Consider the following 22578-nt stretch of genomic DNA (forward strand, 5'->3'; position numbering starts at 1 on the left):
ATTGGCGTACTTGGAGTTAAACCACCACGCATAGCAGACAAAGAGCTCGATTTGCCTTAAAAAATCTAGAGTGACCCTTGCGCAACTTCGTTCAATGTAATGTGATGTAGTTTTCGGTATAAATACATAAATATGTGATTCTCAAAATGGGATTTGGAAATTTTAAACAAAAGTTCACAGAAAGAAATGCTTGAAATGTTGATCAAAAAGTAAGTTTATCTATGCAGTAATAAGGGAAACTAGCAAAATATTCATTGAAACTGGAAAAAGCGCCTTTGAATATAAAAGTTAAAAGTATCCCTGTAGGAAAGTCTTCTTCTTTTTTTAATTATGATGAAGATTATTAACATTTTATACATTATTGTATTCTTGGTAAGAAAACGCAACTTTTTTCATTTATTTGGTACATGATCTAGATTGTTTTATTAGTCAATACAAGTATTTAAACGGTTACATTGTCGCAAGTAATGTACACATTATGTAGGCGGATTAATAATAAAGTATCAAAATCGAAAGTATCGTGATTGAAACTAAGCAATGTTAGCAGTGGAAATAGTTGTTTAGCTTTTGTCTTCAGAGATTAACTTAGTAAAGTACAGCTTAAGGTTCGTATTGAAGAATTGCTACAATTTTAGTACTTAAAATAATACTAGCTGACGATCAAAATATTGAAACACGTTTGCTCGTCAATAATGGAATTGGTCACGCAAATACGATTTTCTTCTTCTTTATATTTACAACGTATAAATGCAAAAATTTAAATTTAGTCGTATTACTATAAAGACTTACGACATTCGGACCTACATCAAATCTATAATTGTAAATTACAAATGTGTACATATATAATAATATATAAATACATGGTGTATATAATGTAGAAAAATATGTCCATTTTAAGGATATTCTAAATATTAATAAATGTCGTACAGTTTGTAAAATGTTAATATGTTTGTATTTACGCGTAAAAACAGAGAAAATACTTAAAGGCACTTTTTTAAAGCGTAGATGTAGCAATTGGTTATCATTTAATGCTTCATATTTCACTGGCGAGCATGTGACACCAACCATTTTCGGACATAAATATTTTTGTATTCTCATAATCCTATGGATTACTAAAGCTGAATACTATTGCTGATGGTCGTACTCAATTTCAGTGAGCTGGGTTCGAATTGATATTCTTGAAGTCTTGCGTTTGCGTAGTGCTTCGTAGAACTTCTAGCCATCTGTAAATGGGGGAATATATTTTTATAAATGTTTTAAAAAGCATAATAATAGTTGTAAGGGACAACTTACCGATTGTAGGTGTGTATACTTTCAGCGCGGAAAAAGTAAACATGATTTTTAAAGGACAATTTGAAAACGAATTCCTTCTGCACCGCATCCTGATGACCTGGTGGCCCCACAGAATAACCCAATAGAGGTAAGCTCGCTAAAGCGAATTCATCCTGATAACTTTTGTAGAAGTACAAGCAGAAGGAGGTGAAGACCACCCATAATTTTTGCCAACCGGAACTGTTTTTGAATTTACGTAACAAATAGCCGGACAGTTGGTTTTCGGCGGATATGAGGTGATCGCCCAAGCCGACGGTTGCGCCACGATGCCAGCAAACGTGTAGAGCCGTGTTGCTGCGCGAGGGTGGCGTTTTGTTTTGTAAACTTAGTTGTTGCTGCTGCAGCTGTTGAGCGGTCAGCCCGTTCGTCAAACCGCACAGATCGAGACCCTCTTCCGACGAGCCTGTCGTAAAAAAAAATATATATATATTTATTTCAATTAAGATTGGAGTAACATTAATTGGATGACTTTTAAAAGGGAAAATATGGTAACTCGTCTTGGGAAAAAAACAAAAAAAAAAAAATCTAGTGTATTCTAAGTAGTAAGTCGTTAATTACACCTCAGTTTTTTCTGTCAAACAAAACTGTGGTCTGGCGTATTTACCAGCGAAAATTCTGCGGATTGTTAGTTCTGTCGTTTCTTACTTATTCTTTCAAAATGTTTTGGTACTAGGTTTTGGAGACTTTCTACATGTATTTGTATATACTATATACTATATTTTAGTTTTACAGACTTACATGGAATTACATCGTCCTTTTCTTGGCAGCCCACAAGAATATGTTTATTAATATATGTAAAGTAGTGTGCTAGTTTTCTGATGATTTAAGAAGTTACACATAATTCTAAAGACGACTGTTAATTCTTTACCGTTGAAACAAAACCTGAACTAAAAATCACAAACAGCACCTAATTCAAACGCTCAATGGGTATCAACCATTTTCAAAATATAAGCTTAATTTCGCGTTTATTCAAGTGTTACTTCTTAATTCATATTAATATTATCGCAAGTCTATTGATTACTCACTGCAATTTTTCAGCGAAGTTAAGGTTAATTGTGTCGGTGGCTTATTTTTGATGTCTGCTGCCGCCTTGGAAAGCTCTGCCAGCCAGAGGGTCTTTTCGGCAGTAGTGCCAGCACTCACTGTTATTGCACATTGCCCACCAAATATGGAGAATGTATTGTGTTCGGCATTTTCTGTAAGCAAAGAGCGCACGGGGACGTGTCCGAAAATGCGGAATGACTGATCGATCGGCGATTTTGTGCCGTAAAGTAGAATGTCGGAAAATAAGAAGAAAATACGCTGCTGCAATCCTCGTTTCGAATGCTTGAGTAGACAACCTTGTCTAATCAATCTCCGTTGGTTCTGTACCAACTTATCGAAACCAGTTATGTCCCGCTGCAATTCGCAGAGTTGCACGAAATTTTCCGACTCAGGTAATTGTTCACGAATTTGTTTGGTGGTTCTCAATAGAATGTGATATACCGCCTGGCAATCAGCATAGTCGATGTGCTCTTCAGTGAAGAAATCACACAACCCTGAGGAGTAGCATACAAATCATCATTAGTTATTATTTAAAGCATAAATGAATCGGTAATTTACTCACGTTCCAAGATGAGTTGATAGTGTAGTATGCGATTCAGTGGTTTTAGTAGCAGTTCACCAAGTGGCAGATAGCACAATTTCTGCTGTTCGAAATCTTTGTAGATCTGTTGGAATCGCTCGTCTGTTTCGAACATCTCGTTCATGCAGTGCAAGATTTCAATGTGCGACTGTACATATTCATCGTATACAGGCAACACAGCGATATTTTTCATCATCACATCGCCGATGCGATGGGTATCATGCGTTCCACGCCCCTCCCAAAGCACCATGCGATGCTCGATGTCGCGTAGAAATGTGTTGTGATGCTGTGCCATGGAGTCGAGAAAATCGAATAGAGGTTGCAAGTTCTCCACATCTTGTGCGGAGAGTTCTTGGCGGAATGATCGATTTAATATTTCCAAGTCCTTTTTATATGTTCTCTCCGTCATGAGCAATTCCTTTGCCAAAAAGTATGATTTCTCTGTGGGCCATTTCTAATGAAACAAAATGTATTTTCGTATTTAAATACTTTGAACACAATAATTGAAAATTTATTAAAGCGAAACAATATCTTACTCTCTTCTTTGAATCACTTTCGACATCCAATGAGCTGCCATTGTGCTGTCCGTTATTGTTGTTCGACATGGCTACGCCCGTCGGCAGTTCGTGTCGCTTAGCATGCTGTATCTCGGCTTGTATTACATCATATGTACCAGCTTCTGAACGGGATAATGACGATGACTTGTCCGAGCCGAGCGTTAGATCGTACCGATTTTGTGGTGTGCCCACTTCTCCACGCCGATCCAGTGACATATTACCATTGATACCGTGGTAATCTGTGAACATTTTTGTTGTTTTTATTAATGTTTTTAGTTATTTTTATTATTGACTTCATCAAATTTTATTATCTAACACATAGACACGTATATTGAGACTTAACAAGTATGTTTTAATTTAGTTTCGAAATAGAAACCTTTTAATTTAATTAACTGGATAAGAAGCAAAATCTGCCATGAAACTAGTAGATTTACAACAAATTGCTAGATAAGTATGTAATATGATAAGATATCATATTTATTTATTTTTTAACGCTTACTATATATGAAAAGATTACTGGATGAAAGCAATAGCTAAATCTAAGCTTCCAGCAAAATTACAAACTCAAATAGGTTGCAGTGCAAACAATTTTGGATGTATACCATTGTTTTCTATTCAACATCAACCTTGGTGAAGATATTTCAGTAACTCTCGCTAGGGACGACGTACTGTTTTCAAATAAGTATCACCTATATAACTATTTCATTTATTTTATCAATCTTCCAAAACTTTGAATATTACATATTTTTTCAATTTTCTATCAAGTCCACTCGAAACCTTATTTAGTGATGATTTGTTTTTACTTTTATAAACAAATTGTTTACAATTGCAATATTTTTTTCATGTTTCTGTCCACACCTGATCCCCTAATCATTCTTGAAACGCAATCCAAAAAATATAACGGAACGAAACTCTCGTCATCTCTGTTTCCAACACTCTTGAGAAAAATTAATATGCTTACGCAACACGTGCTAACCACAATTATAACACAAAATGTTGGAAAATCAATTCAAAACAACTGCATAACATCATGCTTACACCATATGTTTTTGGTGGAATTATTAAGAATTTAAAGTAATTTGAAATCTTATCGGAGTTTTTGAGATTTTCTTAACTAACTTAAATACCCTTCCGTTATTAAAACAAAAATCGATTATTGAATTTCTTTATTTATTTTATGTAATCTTTAATGGAATTGTTATTAAGTTTGTAACATTTTTTGTTTTGAATTTGAAAGTGTTATGAGTTTCATTTAATAATTCATGACATTAGCTATATTATGTGTGTATGTTTGTGGTACATGTAACTTTGTTTTGCCCAGTCGATTATTGGAAATATGTTTCGCAAACATGGAGAATTTCCAAGTTCCGTTTAGTCAAAATATAACCACAATGAATATTCGCAGCCAAGCCGGCAATAAGAAGTTTTAAGCAAAAATTTGACAAATTTAAAATTCCAATTATCAATCGACCGGAGATCTTCAACTAAATTAATATCTTGTCTTTATGTGTCGTGTGTGAGTGTGCTTTGTTTTACTTAATACGCTTAAATGCATAACTGACTTTCTATTTCATCATCATTGACATCCTGAAGTACTTGTGCCTTCACTTAACCTAATTTCTTTAAATTCTCCATATATTTTTGGGATTTCTCATTTCTGTTTTAACACACTCCAGAATTTAGCACATGTATGTGGCATCCTTTTAAAACTACGAACAACAAAACACTCGTACATGGAATACTTATGCGGTAAATATTGACAACAGATCATAAAATTTGGCACATTCCAATGAATTCAACGATTTTGATTAGAAATTTTGATATCCGTCTATCAGTTTAAAACTATAAACTATCGCATTAAATTTACAAACATACATACAGATGGATATAACCATTAAATATTAAGTAAAAACGGTTTCATATAACATTTATGCATATAACATACCTATATCTACACAGAATTAGAAATTTCCACAAGTGGTTCCAATTCAACAAAAATATACTTCCAAAAAACAGAAATGAAAACTTCCATAAACTTAGCACTTTAAAAAATTTAAAAGATAAATTCTAAAGCTTCGACCACAATTTTACTTTGCTCTTATTTAACTTAATGGTATGTTCTTTTATTTTAAGGCATATAATGTTACGAAATATACTCTCAAATAACTCATATTTAAACAAATCATATTTCATGGTCACCACTTTTAAAAAGTGTAAGGAGATACACCAGTAAAGGGATTTTAAATCATTGGAAACTTATTTTTTAACTTAACACATTAGGTTTCCAATTTTCTGTAGCGTCGAAGTTTTTGAATCAGTCAACTTCAACGTAAGCCTCTAAACACGTTTTTCTCGAAACCCTTTGCAAACGGAGTAGACGGAGACTATTATATGTGTCCATTTTAAAATTTAGCTTTAGCTTTTATTATCTAGTAAACGACGTAAGATTTTTTTTGTGTTTCATTCATTTAATTTTTTGCGGTAAAAAATGGACATTTTTGTTTACAACCGCAATTTCGCGTAAAAATTATGTAAAGTTTAAATCATACCTAGATACTTCACTTGGAAGTTTTATTTAGAATAAAATCCTGTCTTCTAAATTCTTTCAGATACCATGAGTCGAAAAAGTTGACTGCAAAGTTTGAGCCAGTCGTCGCACATTTGTATCAAAATTTTTTTTTGTAAAACCAAAAACAAGTTTAATGAAGTTTGGAGGACAAAAATTAGTTTTTTTGCATTACTGCCAGAATGAATTCTAAACTTTTCCAGTCTCTTAAGCGAAAAATGTAGAACATAAATGAGTTAAAATTTCTAATAGATCCTGCCTAAGAGATACTATATTTTTAAAGTACTGTTTTAGCGATAAAAAAAATTAAAAAAAAAAACACAAATTTTAATCAATCAAATTTTAATAATTTAATTTTCTGTTTTCCCCTTTTTATATAAGCTTCTGTGTTGAAATTGCTGGTGAGCCAATTGCCAATTTCAAAATGTCACAAAGTCGGGGGATTTTTTTTCCTACCAACTACTGAATAAGTGAGATACACCAATTGCCTCTGAAAAAGTCGCAAAAAAGGGCACTCGAATGTAGAAAGAAATGTGAAAAAATGTTATTGACTGCAAAATGTATTTCTGTCGATACTTTATTAGCAGCATACATACTTAGAATTCTGTAGAAAGCACAGTAAAACGCGGTAAACAACGAACAAGGTAGAAATATAAACGATTATATCCTCTTTCTAAGTAGCTTTTCAACAATTAAATAATCAATATTGCTTGTAGAGGTTTGAAATCTTGCCGTTGAGCAATGGTTTATCGAAGACAATAAAATACAATTTTTGTGCCTTAGGCAGAGTTAAATAATAAAGCAAAAAGTCTTCAACTCATTCTACATACGACCACGATGAGCACGGAAAAACCAATCCAATACAGCATGCAACATTTACGGCTATTTTCTATGCACTAATCGACCTAGGTATGTTGAATTTAAATTTTATGGAAACAACCAACAACAACGACGACATCAGAATAGTCGCTCTAGTTGTTTATTATACATATGTATGTATATATGTAGTAAGATCTAATAAAACTTCTATTTTCTTATATACTATACATTCTAAACTTAAAGAAAGGAACGTATAAAATAATCGGAAGTTTAAAAGTAGGTTGCAGTAGTTCTTAACATCTTATTTGCTTTCAATGTTTCTAATTTACTAGGAAGCACTTTATTATGTATTTGATTAAGGTATGTAAAAGCACATAAACATTTCAATAAATTCATTTTCTATTAAAAACAAATCAGACAAAAAACTTGACACTCCACTAATAACTGGTAATTAGTGTAATATTATTAATTTGGCCCCAGATATATGCATTTATATGTACATAAAGACATATATATACATATATGTATATACTTGTAAAGTGAGTATTTTTCATACTCTGATTGACCAATATCCCAAACTTTTGATGATTTCCAGAAAAATCCCAAAACTTTTGTCGCTTCTATGTGTGTGTGCGCATAATACCGAATAAAAGATAAGTATAAATTGTGTGCTTTAATTTTTATTTTTGGATGAAAAGCTGTGGGATTTCTTGGCAGTTTCTTATATTTCTTATTTATTTATCACTCTCCGTTTTATTAATAATTCAATTTTAACCGAAAGTTTTTGGTAAATATTTTTGTCAGCACAACTTTTTATTAGCTGAAGGACTGACAAGATCCAAAGTTTATGGCACAAAATTTGGTTTACAATAATATCAAGGGTGTGAAAAATAAAACAAAATTTCTTCTGGACATTCTAATAGGAATTTGCGTATCAAACTGACTTCATAGTATAATGTAATAATAATCTGTTATGTACTAAACAGCTGATCAGCGATGGTGATGCAGTTTTTTGACCTCATATAAAATATAACCATTTTCTAGGGCATGCAGATGCATGTGAACTCTAAAATTCAATTGCACAAAATGTAGGCAGAATTGTCGCCAGACAATAGGTCACGTGCGACATATTTTACGAATTTTCCGAATGATTATTACTTAAGTTCGAGTAAATATTGTTTCCGATAATTTTTTTCATATATTATATGATACAATGGTATAAACTTTTACGAAGAAAGTTTAGCTGATCCATCCATTTACCAATTAGAATGTTTTAAATTTATTAGAAATAATTGAATAAAATAAAAACATAAAAATTGTTGGCAATCACGACAGCAGTGTTACAAATTTTTGGCAAAACTTGCAACAGCGTTCTTCTGTCACTGATAGGCGCAATCTGTGCAACAAATCGGCAACACTAAATTTTTGTCTGCAATCAGCAGAGTATCAGCAAATATGCAACATAGTTGCTGTACTGCTGTAATTTCCGCGCAGCACGGACGCACCGTAATTGCCAAAACGGGTCCATCGACCGCAAACCAAATTGCCAATAGAAATGTTTCTGCATTGAGATAATCAAGTTGCAGATTTTTGTCAAACAATATATGAAATTTGAATTAGAACACTTCGTATCCCATACTCGCTTTCTCAACTTAATCCGGTAGCGTAATAATATGTTAATCATGTGATCTCAAAATAAATTACCATCGTTTCGTTATTTTGACCTCTTAAATCGATAATACATATGTATGTATATATTAGCAATGTTCTTTTAAGGTTCTCTGTGTGTGTGTGTAGTGTGTGCAGTTAAGTTGCTTTATATGCATTTAGCTATTTTAAATGTCTTCAAGTTTGCTTCTTTGATTCAGAATTATTCGATGAGTAAACAGTGCATTAAAATGTAACATTTTTAATACGATTATATTATATTTGTTGCTTTTACCAAGCTTTAGATAATCTCAACCTTTAACTTACAACAGATGTTCATGATTTTTTTATGCTTTTGTTTTTGTTTTTGTATTCGTTTTAAACTATTTTTTTACTTTTCATCTTACAGGCTACTAGCGTTTTCCCAAAACTTCTACATAATGTACGATTATGTTGTTGTAGTTAAAAAAGTTTGGCCATTTTAAAATCAGGCAAATAAGGAATTTAATTAAAATTTTATATTTTCGCTAGTTAGTTATTTAAAATTATTTCGTGTTAATATTTATAAACTTTATGGGGATTTGTCGAAAGCAAAATGGCTGCAGCAGTTCACACCATAAATCAGTCTCAATTGAATATAAGATGATTTGGATAGTATTAGTCAATTTTTTATAAACAAGTTCAGGATCGACTTTTGTTTGTGTAACAACTTTGAAAAACTTCAAACGCGCTAACGCTTATTTAATGTTGCGTTGCCCTTTACATTTGCTACTACCAATTAGTTTTGATTACAATGCCTTCTACATATGTATGTATGTATTTATTTCAACTACGTAAGAGCACGTTTATACGAGTGCCATGTTGTTTCATATACCATCAGTTTAGAGCTCAACTCAAACTCAAAACTCTATTGTGTGGATATATTTCATTAGTGGTCGCTTAAATTATCCGAATCGTCAAACTTTGGCGGCGGGTCAACGCGTATATCCAATCCACATGCATAGCGTTCATACTCAATTGGTTCATTCTCATAGTCTGAAAGAAAGTCTGGGTACGGTAACTCGATATCGCCGCCGTATTGGGTATATGTGCCGTCAGTGGTGCGTCTTATCGTACCAGTTGCCTGTGCAAACCCACTGCTTTCTTCGCTTGAATTTGCAAAATCATCTGAGAGGCCATCTTTGCTCTCAACTTCACTGTCCTCAGGAGTGAGAAATGGTCGAATGTGGGTTTGCTCTGGCATAAGCGTTGTTTCCAGCTTTTCTACAGTAGCTTCACTTGTAACTGATTCCTCACGCTTTAGCTGACGTTTTTTGGTACGCGCTGGTTTTACCGGTTGGCCATTTGGCGGTGGCATTGGATGATTGGCTGGGGCGGGTTTCGTCGCCACATTCTGGCATGTCAGTGGTTGCATTAATTGTGTGTGATACATTGGATTGGTTATGTGACTCAAACGGTCGTATCGTGGAAAGCCCATTTCATCTACATTATCCGTCATGTCCAAACTTTCAAACTTGCTAGACGTTGCGTAAGCAGCGCCAGAATATTGAGGGTAATCGTCGTACTCGTCGGTTTCTTGCTCGTGTTCTAATTCTTCGTCAAATTCCAAATACTGATCTTCTGGTCGGTATGAGGGATCGGAACTACCAGAGTCGATTTCTGGTAAATAACCTTCTGAACATTCGGAGCTTTCTTGTTCTATTAAAGCACGCTCCGTCGAACGCATTCTTTTAGTCGGCACTTGTCGTTTTCGACGGTATCCTTTGTTACGCAGTTTTGGATCTTGTGTTCGTATGTCCATAGAACTATCAGTGTCATTGCCGCTTGGTGGACTCTTAATCATGGTATTCCGTGTAATTGAACTTTTTCGTGGTGGTTTTTGTACCAATTGATTTGGAGGCGATTCTGAGCTCAAGCTACTTGAATAATATGGTGAGCATTTAACGAGCTTTTCTGCCCGCTGCGGTAACATAGGAGACGACGTTTCTGTACTTGTGGTATTTTCACTGTAATTGGTGACTGTTGTGGTAGCTGACGATACACCGTTACCCTCTCCGCCAAGCGACGACTCCTCGTCAATACGTGGTGGCATTGACTCTTGGGAAGATTGCTGCGACTTCGACAACATGTGCTCATGAAAAGAGTTTGATTGTCGAAGTTTGTTGGTTTTGTATTCTCGTATTTGTGATTTAGACATAGTTTTATCATCATAGCTATGATGCTTCGCGAGTGGCTTATCAGGAAGTTGACCTACTGAATGAGTTCGTGGTAAATCGTTCGGTGACGTAATGGGTGGTATATTTGGTATAGGTGGCGGAGGAGCTTTCTTGGAAGAACTTACTTGCGACGATGTTGATGCCTCAGATATGGAAGCTGAAGCGGAAGTCTCTTCGGCTTTACTAACTGCTTTCATATGCTTTAACAAGGCTTGCATTAATGGCCGTGTTACTTGGGGCTTTGGTTTTGTTGGGGGCTGCGGTGCTCTTGGTTTTATCGATGACGGTGAAGTTTTTGCCTTTTGATTTGTAGTGTTTACTTGTTGAGCTTGCGCTGTGGCTCCATGCAACGGAACGAATTCCTGACTTTGATAACGTTCTGTTAGCTTCTCACTAGGAGAATATAATCGCTCTACGAAAGGAGCTTCACTTTCTGAAGAAATATCCTGACTTTGGTATAGCTTCGACATCATTTCCAGTGAACGTCGTTTTCGCGCAGCACTTGTATGCTCTGTAGCAACTTCTTTCTCTTCCAATTTTATTAAACGAGATAATGAATTCTGTCGTCCGTGGTCACCTAATTTCGGAGTCGAACCTTTTTGTCCCGTTTCATCTAAAGTAGTGCGACCATTATTGCCATTACTTGCACTCCTGCGGTGTACTTGCGGAATAGCAGTACGCAACTCTTCACTGGGAGATTTTTTAGAAATTCCTCGCGGCTGTTTCAGCGGTACATAGTCTATGTAGCTGCCTCTTCTTCCGCTTCTTGGATCCTGAGGGTTTTCTCCAGGTTGAGGCCCCACCAAAGTGCGGCTGCTTGACGTAGACCACTCAGTCATTGTTTGAGCCATTTCTGTAAGCGTCAGTGTAGTGTCGTCACTTTTTGTCGCCGAAGTTGCTTCAGACATTTTTTCTGTTTCAGAGTTTGATAGAATATCATAGCGCATACCATCAGATGAACCATTATCACCAGAAAGTCCTTTTGAAAAACTTCCACTTTGTTCATTCAAGCTTTCGGCCGATTTGTTTATTGAGCTCATACTAGATTTTGTATGATTTGACTTCTCACTTTTCGCACATGATTGGGTTGACACTGCCGAGAGACTATCTGACCCAGAGAGATTCGCGTATTGGCGGACTGTGTTGGTGCCCGTTGACCACTCAGAAATGCTCAATCCAATCGATGTGTCTTCCGAATGAGAGCTATGTGTACATTTCTTTTGTTGTAAGCCCATACGTACCGTGCCGTCTAAATCAGTTCCAATTGAACTTGTTTCCTCTTCGGAATGACTAGAATGGCTACACCGTTTACAAGAACCCGTACTTAGACGCGATTCATAATTACGACGTACGGTGGTCTGGTCTTCCATAAATGTTCCAGATGTTGATAAAATATCATCAATAGAGGTATCAGAGTTATTTGAACCTCGAGACAACTTTCGCAAATATTCGGTTGCACGATTTTCGTCTGTTGGTAATTGAATTTTTACAGTGCCTGGCATAAACACGTCATCACTTGATAAAACCTCATCTTCAGAAATTGGACTTCGGATGGTTGGTGAACGTGTTGGTTGCGATATGATTACCGAATCGGGACTAGAATCTTTTCTAATAGGAGAGATTTGAGTTGATTTTTGCGAGGATGAACAAGTTACATTAAATGAAGACGAGAGGCAAGACGCAGCACTCAACGTTGAACTTAGACATGTTGGAGTGTCATGTTGAGTATCCTCATTACCGAAATCTTTATCTTCAAATGCTGACGACATTAAATAAGCCGTATCCTCGTAAGGTAAAACTTTCGCCACATCAGGAGGAGTAAGTGGGAAGTCTTCATTGGAGAGCCTATCATCGGCTTGTGATTGCACGTCATCATCTGTCTTATCGGTTGCTGTGAAAGACTCTACCATTACCTGATCAGCACTTTGGGCCTCCGTGGCATAATATGTTTCTATATCTTCAATTATTAATTGAGGTTCCATAGCACTTGGTGGCGGGGAAGGCCAGTCCTGCGAATCTTGCGATTGAAATGATTTACTGGCTTTCCAACAAAATGTTTTCGGTACAGGTTTATCCAGATCTGGCATTTGATAGATAGATTCTACTGGTTTTACTGGTACATGATCGAAGGGTATTTCGGGAAGTGGCCAATCTTCTGAATCTTGACTTCCTGCATTTGAAAGACACATAAGTGTGTGTCTGTCTACATCATCGCCTTGTTGCTCTTCGACTTGAGTGACAGAAAAGCGTCCAGTCACAACAATCGGAGATTTCGGTTCGTTGAAGCTGCCAATACTAGAGAGCCGATCGCCAGTTGCAGAGTCACAAGGAATTTCTGGCATCTCGGCCGATGTGCGTCGATCAGCATCTGATATATAAGCCAAATTGGTATTGCTTCGAGAATCTGAGCTTAAACTTGGTTGGTGATCTGTAGAACCAACAGATTCGTCTCTCATACTTACAGAATGAGTAGATGCCTTACTAACATCGTCTTCCATACTAGATTTTTCTGAAGCTGTACTACGTTCAGATATCCGAGATAAAGTTCTTCCCAAAGTAAAACCGGTAGTATAACCAATTATATCCGTTGGGTTCACTCCGATTCCACCTAAAGAGCTTGTCATCGAAGGATACCCAAATGTAGTTGGGAAATCATTTAATTCATCTTGAAAACTGGTGTCACTTTCCTTTTGGTCATCTGGTGACACCTCTTTTAAATCGCTGTCAGAAGAATCACGTAAAGGATTGTTGGCATCGTATCGCTCATAACCATCCGTTTCAACGTGGTGCCAAGGGTCATCTGTACTAGAGCTGCCAGAGCTTTCTATAGGAAACGGTTTCCATGTTGATTGTTGCTCTTTCTGTACTAATTCTCCTCTACGATGTGCCGCGCCCATTGAACCAGAACTACTTTCGGTCTCAAAGGATCCACGAGATTCTACACTTAAGGATCCTTTCGAGTCAAAACTTGACTTTGATTCCTGTGAACTACTTCCCGATTTTCCAGTTTTATCACCACCATCCGTTTTGACTACCGCCAGTTTTTTGCCGACATTAGTACGTGCAGGTTTTTCGATTTTGGGTGGTTTTTTCGAGGCACCAGAACTAGATTCACTATCCTCATTTCGTTGCAGAAGTTTTGTTAGTTTTTCATCAATTGGATCCAAAAAGCTTTCAGTGCTTATGCCCAAATCTATTGGACTTTGTTTCTCTAAAGTTGGGGTTGTTGGTTTCTTTACTATAATTTTTAGCTCGTTGGTTGGGGTGATTTCATTTGAACCACCGGTAGGACTTGTTTTAGTCGGAATAGGTGTTTCTCCTACATCTCCCTCATTACCTACTTCTAATTTTAACATTCTTTGTTTAAGTTCTAGACATTTCTTTTCTTCAATATCTCCAAAATCTTGGGAAATTCCCAAAGGCCTTGCGATGGAACAGCTTACACTGGACTCTTCGTCCATAGAACTTTTCTCCTTCCCACCACTTACAGATAAACTCCAATCATGATGATGTTCACCACGATGAGGACTAACATCTTTTTCCCCACTTGTCCACGAATCAGAACTTTTAGATTTGTCGCTTTGCTTCTCTAAGCTATGTTTCTTCTTAGTTTCGGATGTTTCAGCTTGTTTTTCAAAAGTTTCTAAAACAGATTTCTCGATCAATGGACTCGTATTTGGAGGAGTTACTAAAATATTTAAATCGGATGTTGGTGTAGCACAATTGGAATATTCCAATGGAATAGCATCCTCCAAGGTTGCTTGTGTCTCCAGTATATTACGATCTGGCTCCAATGTACGAGGTTCATTATCAGAAGTATCCGAACCAACGAATTCATCACACTCAACAGTAATCCACGAGCCTGTCTCATCGCTACGACTACGATCCAAGCTTAATCGGTTAGTATCTTGACGAGACACTTTTAAATGACGACATTCTCCCGAGTTATCATCTTCTTCAATAGACGGTTCTTCGCATTCAATTGTTGGTACGCGATGTGGATAAACTTCTGGTGGAACAGGAGATTTGCTAGCTGGGGAATGACTATCATCCGCTGACACAAATGAATCCAAACTCTCTGCCGTGGATGGTTTACGGCTATATGTACCTTCACTTTCTTTTGTATCTTCGGAGGGCAAAGATCTCTTTAGTATTTCTAATGATCGTCTTTCCGAAATAACCGCCTGCATATCTATATCCTCATGAACATTGTACTGATGTGCGAACATGCGCCGATCACCAATAGCACTCCGTGTGGTAGATTTTTCATCAACTTTCTTTGGTTCTGCAGTTGGTGCCGGTTTTTTATCATCAAGGCTTTTTGCCTTTATATCAGTTCCCAAATAATGATGTTCAGAAGGTTTTTCCAAACTACTAGACTTACCATCAATTTTTTTATGCACAACACTTCCTTCAATTTTTTGTTTAATCTCTTGGCTTTTGGCAATTTTCTTAGGTGACTTAATTACCATGTCATCCGGTACGTCTGATTTTTCAGATTCTTCGAAAGATTTATTACGATCTTCGAAGCTGCGATTGGCTTTGTCTAATTTGTCTGGGCTACGTCCTTCATCGAAGCTGCGACTAAATTTTACTAACGACGTATCCAACTTTCGTGGTGATTTCGCTATTAAAACGTGATCTTCAGCTTTGCTCTTAAACTCTGTTTCTATTATAATTTTATCTCCATCCGTCTTCACTGAGATTTTATCTTCAGGGGCTGGGAATGGTGGCAGTGAATCTTTAACAGGGCTAAGCATAGTTATGGTCTGTTTCATGGCAGACTCATATAATTTTTGTTGTCGTTCTTTTCGTTTTGCAATATCTGCTTCTGTTTCCTCTTGAGACTTGCTTTTATCCTTGCTCAGGCGACGAGCTTCAATGGAACGAGGACGTTCTTTTGGACTTGATTTTTTCCCTTTACCATCCTTTGCCTTACTATCGTCTACACTGGTACGTCGAGATTCTGGACGACTTCGCGATGTTCCTGCTTTTAATTTTGTACTCTCTGGAGACTTTGGTCCAATTTTAAATTTACCTTTGCCAGTACTTTCGATACTACTAGCTCGCGAAACACCCGGAGATGTTTTTCGAGAACTATTGGCTGAGCTATAGGGTGACCAGTCAGTGAAACGATACTTAGGTATATCCAATATTAAGTGATCCCCACTCCTAAGTCTCATCTTCGACTTTTTCTTTGCTTTTATTTTAACACCTTGCAATGCAATTTTCTCAATAAACTTGAGCTGATTTAACAACTGTATCTCTTCCTCATCAATGGATATTGTATTCAGTAAAGAATCTTTTCCTGCAGTATGATAACTCGTTTGTGTCGGTATAGAGCCAGCGCAAGAGTGTATGCTGTCAGCAGCATCATCATCTTGCTGAACACCACTTCCTCGTTCCAGTGACTTTTCTTCCAATATTTCAGCTTCCTCCTCAAATCCAACTGTATCATCTTTGGACGAAAATGCGTTCATAGGTGGAAGTCGGTGTAGTGATATGACTGGAGTATCTAGGCTCTTGGTTCGCCTCTCGGTTGTTGGTGACTCTTGCGTAGCTTTTTGTCGTTGGAGTGATACCGAACCTTCGGACAAATTTAGACGGGCATGTGCGAAAAGAATAGGTGCATGACCTTTAGATCGCATCACTATTGAAGAATCTATGATTTCTTCAATAAATTTGGCTTTTGATTTTGGCATTTCAGTACGTGGTGATGATTTCTTCTTAAGAGTATAATCAATATCTGATTCCGTTATTTTTTCCTCTTGACAAGTTTCGTAAATATCATCGTTACTGCGGAAAAACTCGGCGTGTTCTAATATTGGCGACGGAATATTTTCGTTGCGTTGGTAATCGTTAGTGCACTCGTCCATACGTCTGGTTGGAATGTGCAGTGGCTCGTCTTCCGAGGACGGAATGGAAATCGATCTCTCAGAAATTCGTCTTAATTCTGTGGTATTGGCATATTGTGGATCAAGTTTTTGTGTATGGTAACGACTTTCCAGTTCTGCAAGCCGACGGCATTGTGGCGGTGACCCCTCAATTTCAGTTGAGCTCATAGTCTGTCCACGACCCCATGCAGCGGATATCAAACGGCTCTGTTCAATGCGCAATATTGGTTCTATTTCTTTACGTGATTGGGGAGGTGAAAACTCAAGTCTGGCGGGTATGGCTTCAGCCGAACCAAACACATCGTCTGAGTCCAAACTTTCATCGTCAGAGGAGAATGATGTTATGCGAGTTTTGGCTTTCTTGGGCTTATTAGAAATTTTTGTTTTTGGTATTACACGGGGCTTTACCACTTTCCTAGTATTGGCTTGTAGTTCTTTACGCAGATTCTGTATAAGTTCTATTTGTTTTTGCTCAAGTTTATTCTTTTGTTGCTGTATACTTTCGGTTCGAGATGAAGTTGCGGAATCACTTTCTATTTGACTGAGTTTTTTATTTAGTTTCTCTAACAAAGAAGGATCCATTTGTTTAGTAATATCTCGCTTAGGTGAAGATAATTCGATAGTCGGTATAGACTTATTAACTTCCAAAGTTATGGGATCTACTTTAGAGAGATCAATGTTTTGGGTAAATAAAAACTCTTTAGTTTCTGCTGGCAACAAACTATCCAATATGTCCGGTAGAAAGTCAGCAACTTGACTAGTCGAAGTCACAGCTTTTGTAGCTTCCGTCTTCGGTGATTTTGGAGATTTTGGCGATTTTGGAGACTTTGGTGATTTCGGCGATTTTGGTTTTGTATGTTTCTTTTCACCAAGTGAAGGAGCTGTGCTATTCATAATATGGCGCTTATGTAAAACGTATGGAATATCATCTTTCAAGACTTTTGGAAAACGTCTGTCATACTCTCTGAAGAAACTCTTTGGCAGTTCAAAACCGGTTTTTGGAATATCCGTCAAAACTGGGGGCACATCGAAACACTTTGGAATCTCAAAATTGCCATGTGCCTTGCAAAGCGGTGGAGCACTCGGTATTTGCTTGTAGATATAATCTTCATCACTAGAATCGGCTGGAGTTAAGTCTATGGACTTCTGATGCATCAACACATGACGACGAGAGTTGCTACCAAGACGAGCGCGATTCGCTAATGAATTGGGATCACTTTTAGTGCGCTCCACTGTAGCATGTGAATAGTTAAGAGGAGCCATAATCGGATTGTACTCTTCAAAATGGGTTTTGGCCATCAACTCCTCTTTACGAGTTACTTTTTGCTTAGCAGCACGCGCTTGTTGTTTTTCAAATTCTGACACTAGTTCTGGTGTTAGGGGGTACTCTGGGCTCTGTTTGGTCTTTTCTTCTTTGCCTTGTACTTCCCACTGTTTGGTATAATTCTGAATGCATTCAATGCGATCCTGATCGAAGCTGAAAATATTCTCACTGTCTGAACGTCGCCGGAACGCAGAAATTTTCGACGACTGTGAGTCAACTTTTTTAATTGGTGCAGTCTGATCAATAGAGTCGTTGGTTTGAATTTCTTTTTCTTTGCATTTCTTACCTGATGCCGGTGTCGAAGCTACATCTGGTGATTTGCTTCCAAATGATTTAGTATTCCTCTCAATTTCTACATTTTGGAGACTGATCGAATGTACTTTGGATGTTTTGTGTGACTTATTGCTCGGAAACGTTGAATATGTGTCACGACTGTCATAAAACGAGCTGTTTGCAGTCGAGCTGTGTGTGTCAGACAATAAACAATCGTGGCTTTTTACTTTTGGCCGTCCGCAGAGACTATCAGTTTCGACACCTTCCACGGCATCGTAGTAATCACTCTTTGATTCTTGACTAGATTGCTGATATTTTTCATATTGATCCTTTTTATTTAAATGCTTTAGCTTTTTTCCCGTGGTGGTTGGCATCTCATAGTTGCGACCGAAACAGTCTCCTATTAATGATTCTTTTGAGTCTTGACTAGATGCCACCGACGTCTTACTCTTGGTTGTCTCACGCGACTTTTTGCTGTCGGTGTGATACAAACTGTCCCGCGATTTTTTGCTAGAGTCTGAACTACGCGACATTTTCGTCTCAAAAACTTCACTCCGACTCTCTTGACTAGAAGTGCGAGAAAGAGCCTCTTTGACCTTTTTATAGAAGCTACCATCTGACTTCACGCATAACTTCTCACGTGGCAAGTAGCGCGGATCTTCCGAGTCCCAAATTTCATTCATGATATCAACAGCGGACTTACATTTGACATCCATAGCTGAACGATATTTATGTTGTTCCGAAACTGACTCATCATCACTCGGTATGTAGTTACCTGAATCAAGCGAGCACGAGCGCATATGGTCATCTGACCGGCGATGACCACTGAAAAAGTCAATGTCATATTTTTCAAGTAGCTCATAACTATCCTGTGAAATATCATCTTGGGAACCACCATAGTCAATTTGATGTCCGTAAGCACGCTTGTGCTGGTGATCTTGAGTATTATATGTACTGCCTGGATAACTAGAGGAATATACTTTTGAGTTGGGCAATGGGGAAAAGTCTTGAGTGGCATCAATTGAATGGTTTTTGGTAATATACAATGAATGTCTCGAATCATCGTAACGGGTAACAGGAGAGTCAATACGATTAAACGAGAGGAACTCCTTGTCGAAAGCAGTCATTGGCTTGGACTTTTCGCTTTCATAAAACGAAGAAAAATCATATAGATCTTTGCAAGAACTACTCTTCAACCAGGACTCCTTCTCAACTTGGTCGTAAATGTTCTCTCCATCATATGCCTCCTTATTATACTGGCTTGTAGAGTACAAGTTGCCGGAAGATATTTCAAATTCAAGTTTTTCCGACGAAGTCTTAAAACGATTCAATGGTGAACCAGCGCTGCTGCGCTCCTCAGTGGAGCTGACTGGCTTACTATCGTTGAATACTAAATAACTGTTTGTAATATTCGTGTTGGGACGCAAATTGCCAATCGAGTGAGCATGATGAGTGATGTAGTGACTGTCATAGGAATCCACAGAGTCTACACCGGACAGTTCGGAGTTGCGAGGCAGTGAGTGCGTATGTCGTCGTGTCGTTGCACCTCCTATGCCCGACACAGAACTCTGTGAGTCCATTGACGGTGTAAGATAGTTTTCGGAATGAGTTAGTTTAGCACGCTCTGCGGTCGCATAGCGTTTAGTACCGAACCCAGTTCCGAAATATGACGAAGACGAGTCAGACGGATGATTTAAGTCATTGTGGTATTGATAATTAAGACTCGAAAATCCGCGTTCAGGTTCGAAATGACCGTTTTGCTCTTGCATATCCGTCATGCCCAGTTGTTTAGCTCGAGTATACTGTAATATGGATTCATCAATAAACTCATCACTAAAGTGTTTCTCACGTGATTTGGATTTAGTTTTGCGATTAACGGTTGCATAAATGTCGTTACGATCATTCAGATTTAAATTTTCGGAATTGGATATTTTATTTTCGGGTTTGGGGGTAATACTAGTAAAGTCAGGATATTTATAATGACCAATATCGTTTATATCAGTGTATATAATGTTATCTGTTTCAGTTTCAGTTGAGTTATTATTATTAAGCAAACACTGTTTAGACATCGAATAATTGGTACTGCTATAATGGACTGGGGTGACAGTTTGCGATTGGGACTCCTGTGACCGAAGCTGCTGATGAAGGGCAGGGCCCGGTGCCGCTGATACCATACTCTCCCGATTGGTTGTAGATGCTGTCAAGTCCGAATCCGCTTCCTCCTCGACTAATTCCTCCTCCTCCTCCTCCTCCAAATCCTCCTCCTGTTCCAACTCCATAGAGCTGCTGAGATCCACCGACAGACCCACTGTGTTGGTTGTGATAGTGTTGATGGTGTTGCTGTTGCTGGTGTTGGTGTGCATGAGCTGCGGCGACACAGGGACATACGCTTGAGATGCCACTGAGACTCGACGAGGGGTGCTGCTGCTGTATAAGTGGGACAAGTGGCTCAGACCTATACCAACATACCGCATGCCGCAGAGCACAACGAAATTTTAAGAAATATACAGTTAGGCAATACAATACCAAAATATATTTCCAAAGATATCAATACAAACCATAAATATGTAACCGAAAATCACGAAATTAATATCCATGCACAAACACTTCTTTTCTATTAAATGTATTCGAAATCAGGGTATCAACACAGGTTTATATGACAAAAAATATAAAGAAGAAACCATTGCTGACTTTTGATAAAATACCAAAACTATATTGCATAACTGTTTTGGTCATGATTAAATTGAAGACTGAAGAAAATTTTCTTTTCCTTTTTTGTCGAAACTTTCCAATTGCACATTGCACTTCAATTCGAGGTTATTGCATCCAATAAAAATTTAATCATATAATTTGTGGTATGAAGGACCAAAAGTATCAAATGAATTCAACTCACAACAAATATATAATAATCAATAACAAATAGTTAAATAAATCACTGGGTAAATATAATTTTAACTTATTCAATAATATAACAAAAAATTAACTACTAAAACTGAGAACTCGTCTGCTCTAGTATATTTTGATATGTTGGACTCACCTAAATTGTGATCTCCTTGATGCGCACGAGCCTGATCTTGGGCGCGTATATTGTTGTGTTGCTGACTGTTGTGGTTGAGCGAAGTCCACGATTCCGGACCCTGAGGAGAGACAGAGCGGTTCGAATTCATTTGGTCCATAGCCGCTGCCGAGTGGTGTTGCTGTTCCTCCGCCAATGTTGGCGATTCCGGAGCATAATTCTTCGTCTGATAGATCTCCACCTGGGCTGCTGTGACCTAGACGCACATCAAGGACACAAATAAATTATTGTTATTGAATAAAGAAGAAAAAACAATATTTTTACTTGAGAACGCGTGTGGTCTGTAGGATTGTCTTGTCGGCGATCCAAGGTATCCGCTGCCTTCTTCGTCAGAGAAAGCGTCGTCGAGGCGGTGCATTGATTGCGATAATCCCAGTCCGCTTCAATGCGCAACAAAGATGGAAGAATAAAACATAAAATAGAAATTACTCATTTTTATACAATATAAAATAAGTTTCTCAATATAATACGATAACATTACATAGCAAATGTTACTTGCGAATATCTAATACATACAATTACTAAAGAAACAAACAGAATAATCTTAAATGAAAAACACAAAATCTTAAAACAATACAAACCAGTGTCAATTGGGAGAAGGGGATTGGCTGAAATGCTGGAGTTCACATACGTATGCGACTGACTTCGGCTACTAGCATTCAAAGGCCCTTGCCGGAATGACTGTGACCTGCAGCAAAAGAAAAGACAAGAGGATACCACGTTTTTATTTGCATGCTCGTTTATATTTTTATTTTATTTTAATGCGTTTTTTATTTAGTTTCAAATTCTTTCTCTTTTTATTTTGTGTTTTGTTAATTTTCATTTATAACTGTTTAGTTGGAGAACGTTTCATTATCTTTTCTATTTTATGAAGAAATCTACAGAACGCTTATTAACAAGAAAGTAAACAAATAAATAAAATCAGAAAACATATTACAACAAAATTAAATACAAAGAAGAAACGATTAGCTATAACTAAGAAGATAAAAAAAGAAAATAAAGAATAAAATGTTTCTATGTAGATATAAACCAGTTGCCTACAAATTACAAAATTAACTCTATACACAATAAATTTGTAAACAGAAATCATTCATATTAAATAAAACTTTAGTTTCCATAAACCGAAGATAAGATAAAAGTAACAGCACAAAAAATAAGCACACCTGCGCATAAGTTTTCAATATCATTAAAATAAAGGTCTATTTACAATCCAGTAACACGTAAAGCTAGGCGTACATATTAAATAAAAT

The 22578-nt window shown here is 37.2% G+C and overlaps 1 protein-coding gene across 5 annotated transcripts in view; it reads right to left on the bottom strand.

Moving 5' to 3' along the window:
• Positions 1 to 1083: 1083 nt before the first annotated feature.
• The window catches only part of LOC105226649 (FERM, ARHGEF and pleckstrin domain-containing protein 1), a 65723-nt gene continuing 44228 nt past the window's right edge, over positions 1084 to 22578 (bottom strand). For 2 of the 5 annotated variants that reach the window (XM_019990415.3, XM_029550337.2), the window contains exons 8-15: positions 21910 to 22016; positions 21593 to 21708; positions 21290 to 21524; positions 3493 to 3752; positions 2939 to 3410; positions 2358 to 2870; positions 1294 to 1735; positions 1084 to 1223 (exon numbers count right to left, since the gene is read on the bottom strand). In XM_019990415.3, the coding sequence (XP_019845974.1) occupies positions 1151 to 1223; positions 1294 to 1735; positions 2358 to 2870; positions 2939 to 3410; positions 3493 to 3752; positions 21290 to 21524; positions 21593 to 21708; positions 21910 to 22016 (2218 nt within the window). In that variant the 3' untranslated portion in view covers positions 1084 to 1150. Of the gene's footprint in view, positions 1224 to 1293; positions 1736 to 2070; positions 2092 to 2357; positions 2871 to 2938; positions 3411 to 3492; positions 3753 to 4665; positions 20708 to 21289; positions 21525 to 21592; positions 21709 to 21909; positions 22017 to 22578 lie in introns of those variants that run through there. The other 3 variants (XM_029550336.2, XM_049449516.1, XM_019990416.3) reach the window with 3 other exon arrangements.

The sequence above is a fragment of the Bactrocera dorsalis genome, chromosome 2, assembly GCF_023373825.1.
Source record: "Bactrocera dorsalis isolate Fly_Bdor chromosome 2, ASM2337382v1, whole genome shotgun sequence".
NCBI classification, from domain to species: domain Eukaryota; kingdom Metazoa; phylum Arthropoda; class Insecta; order Diptera; family Tephritidae; genus Bactrocera; species Bactrocera dorsalis.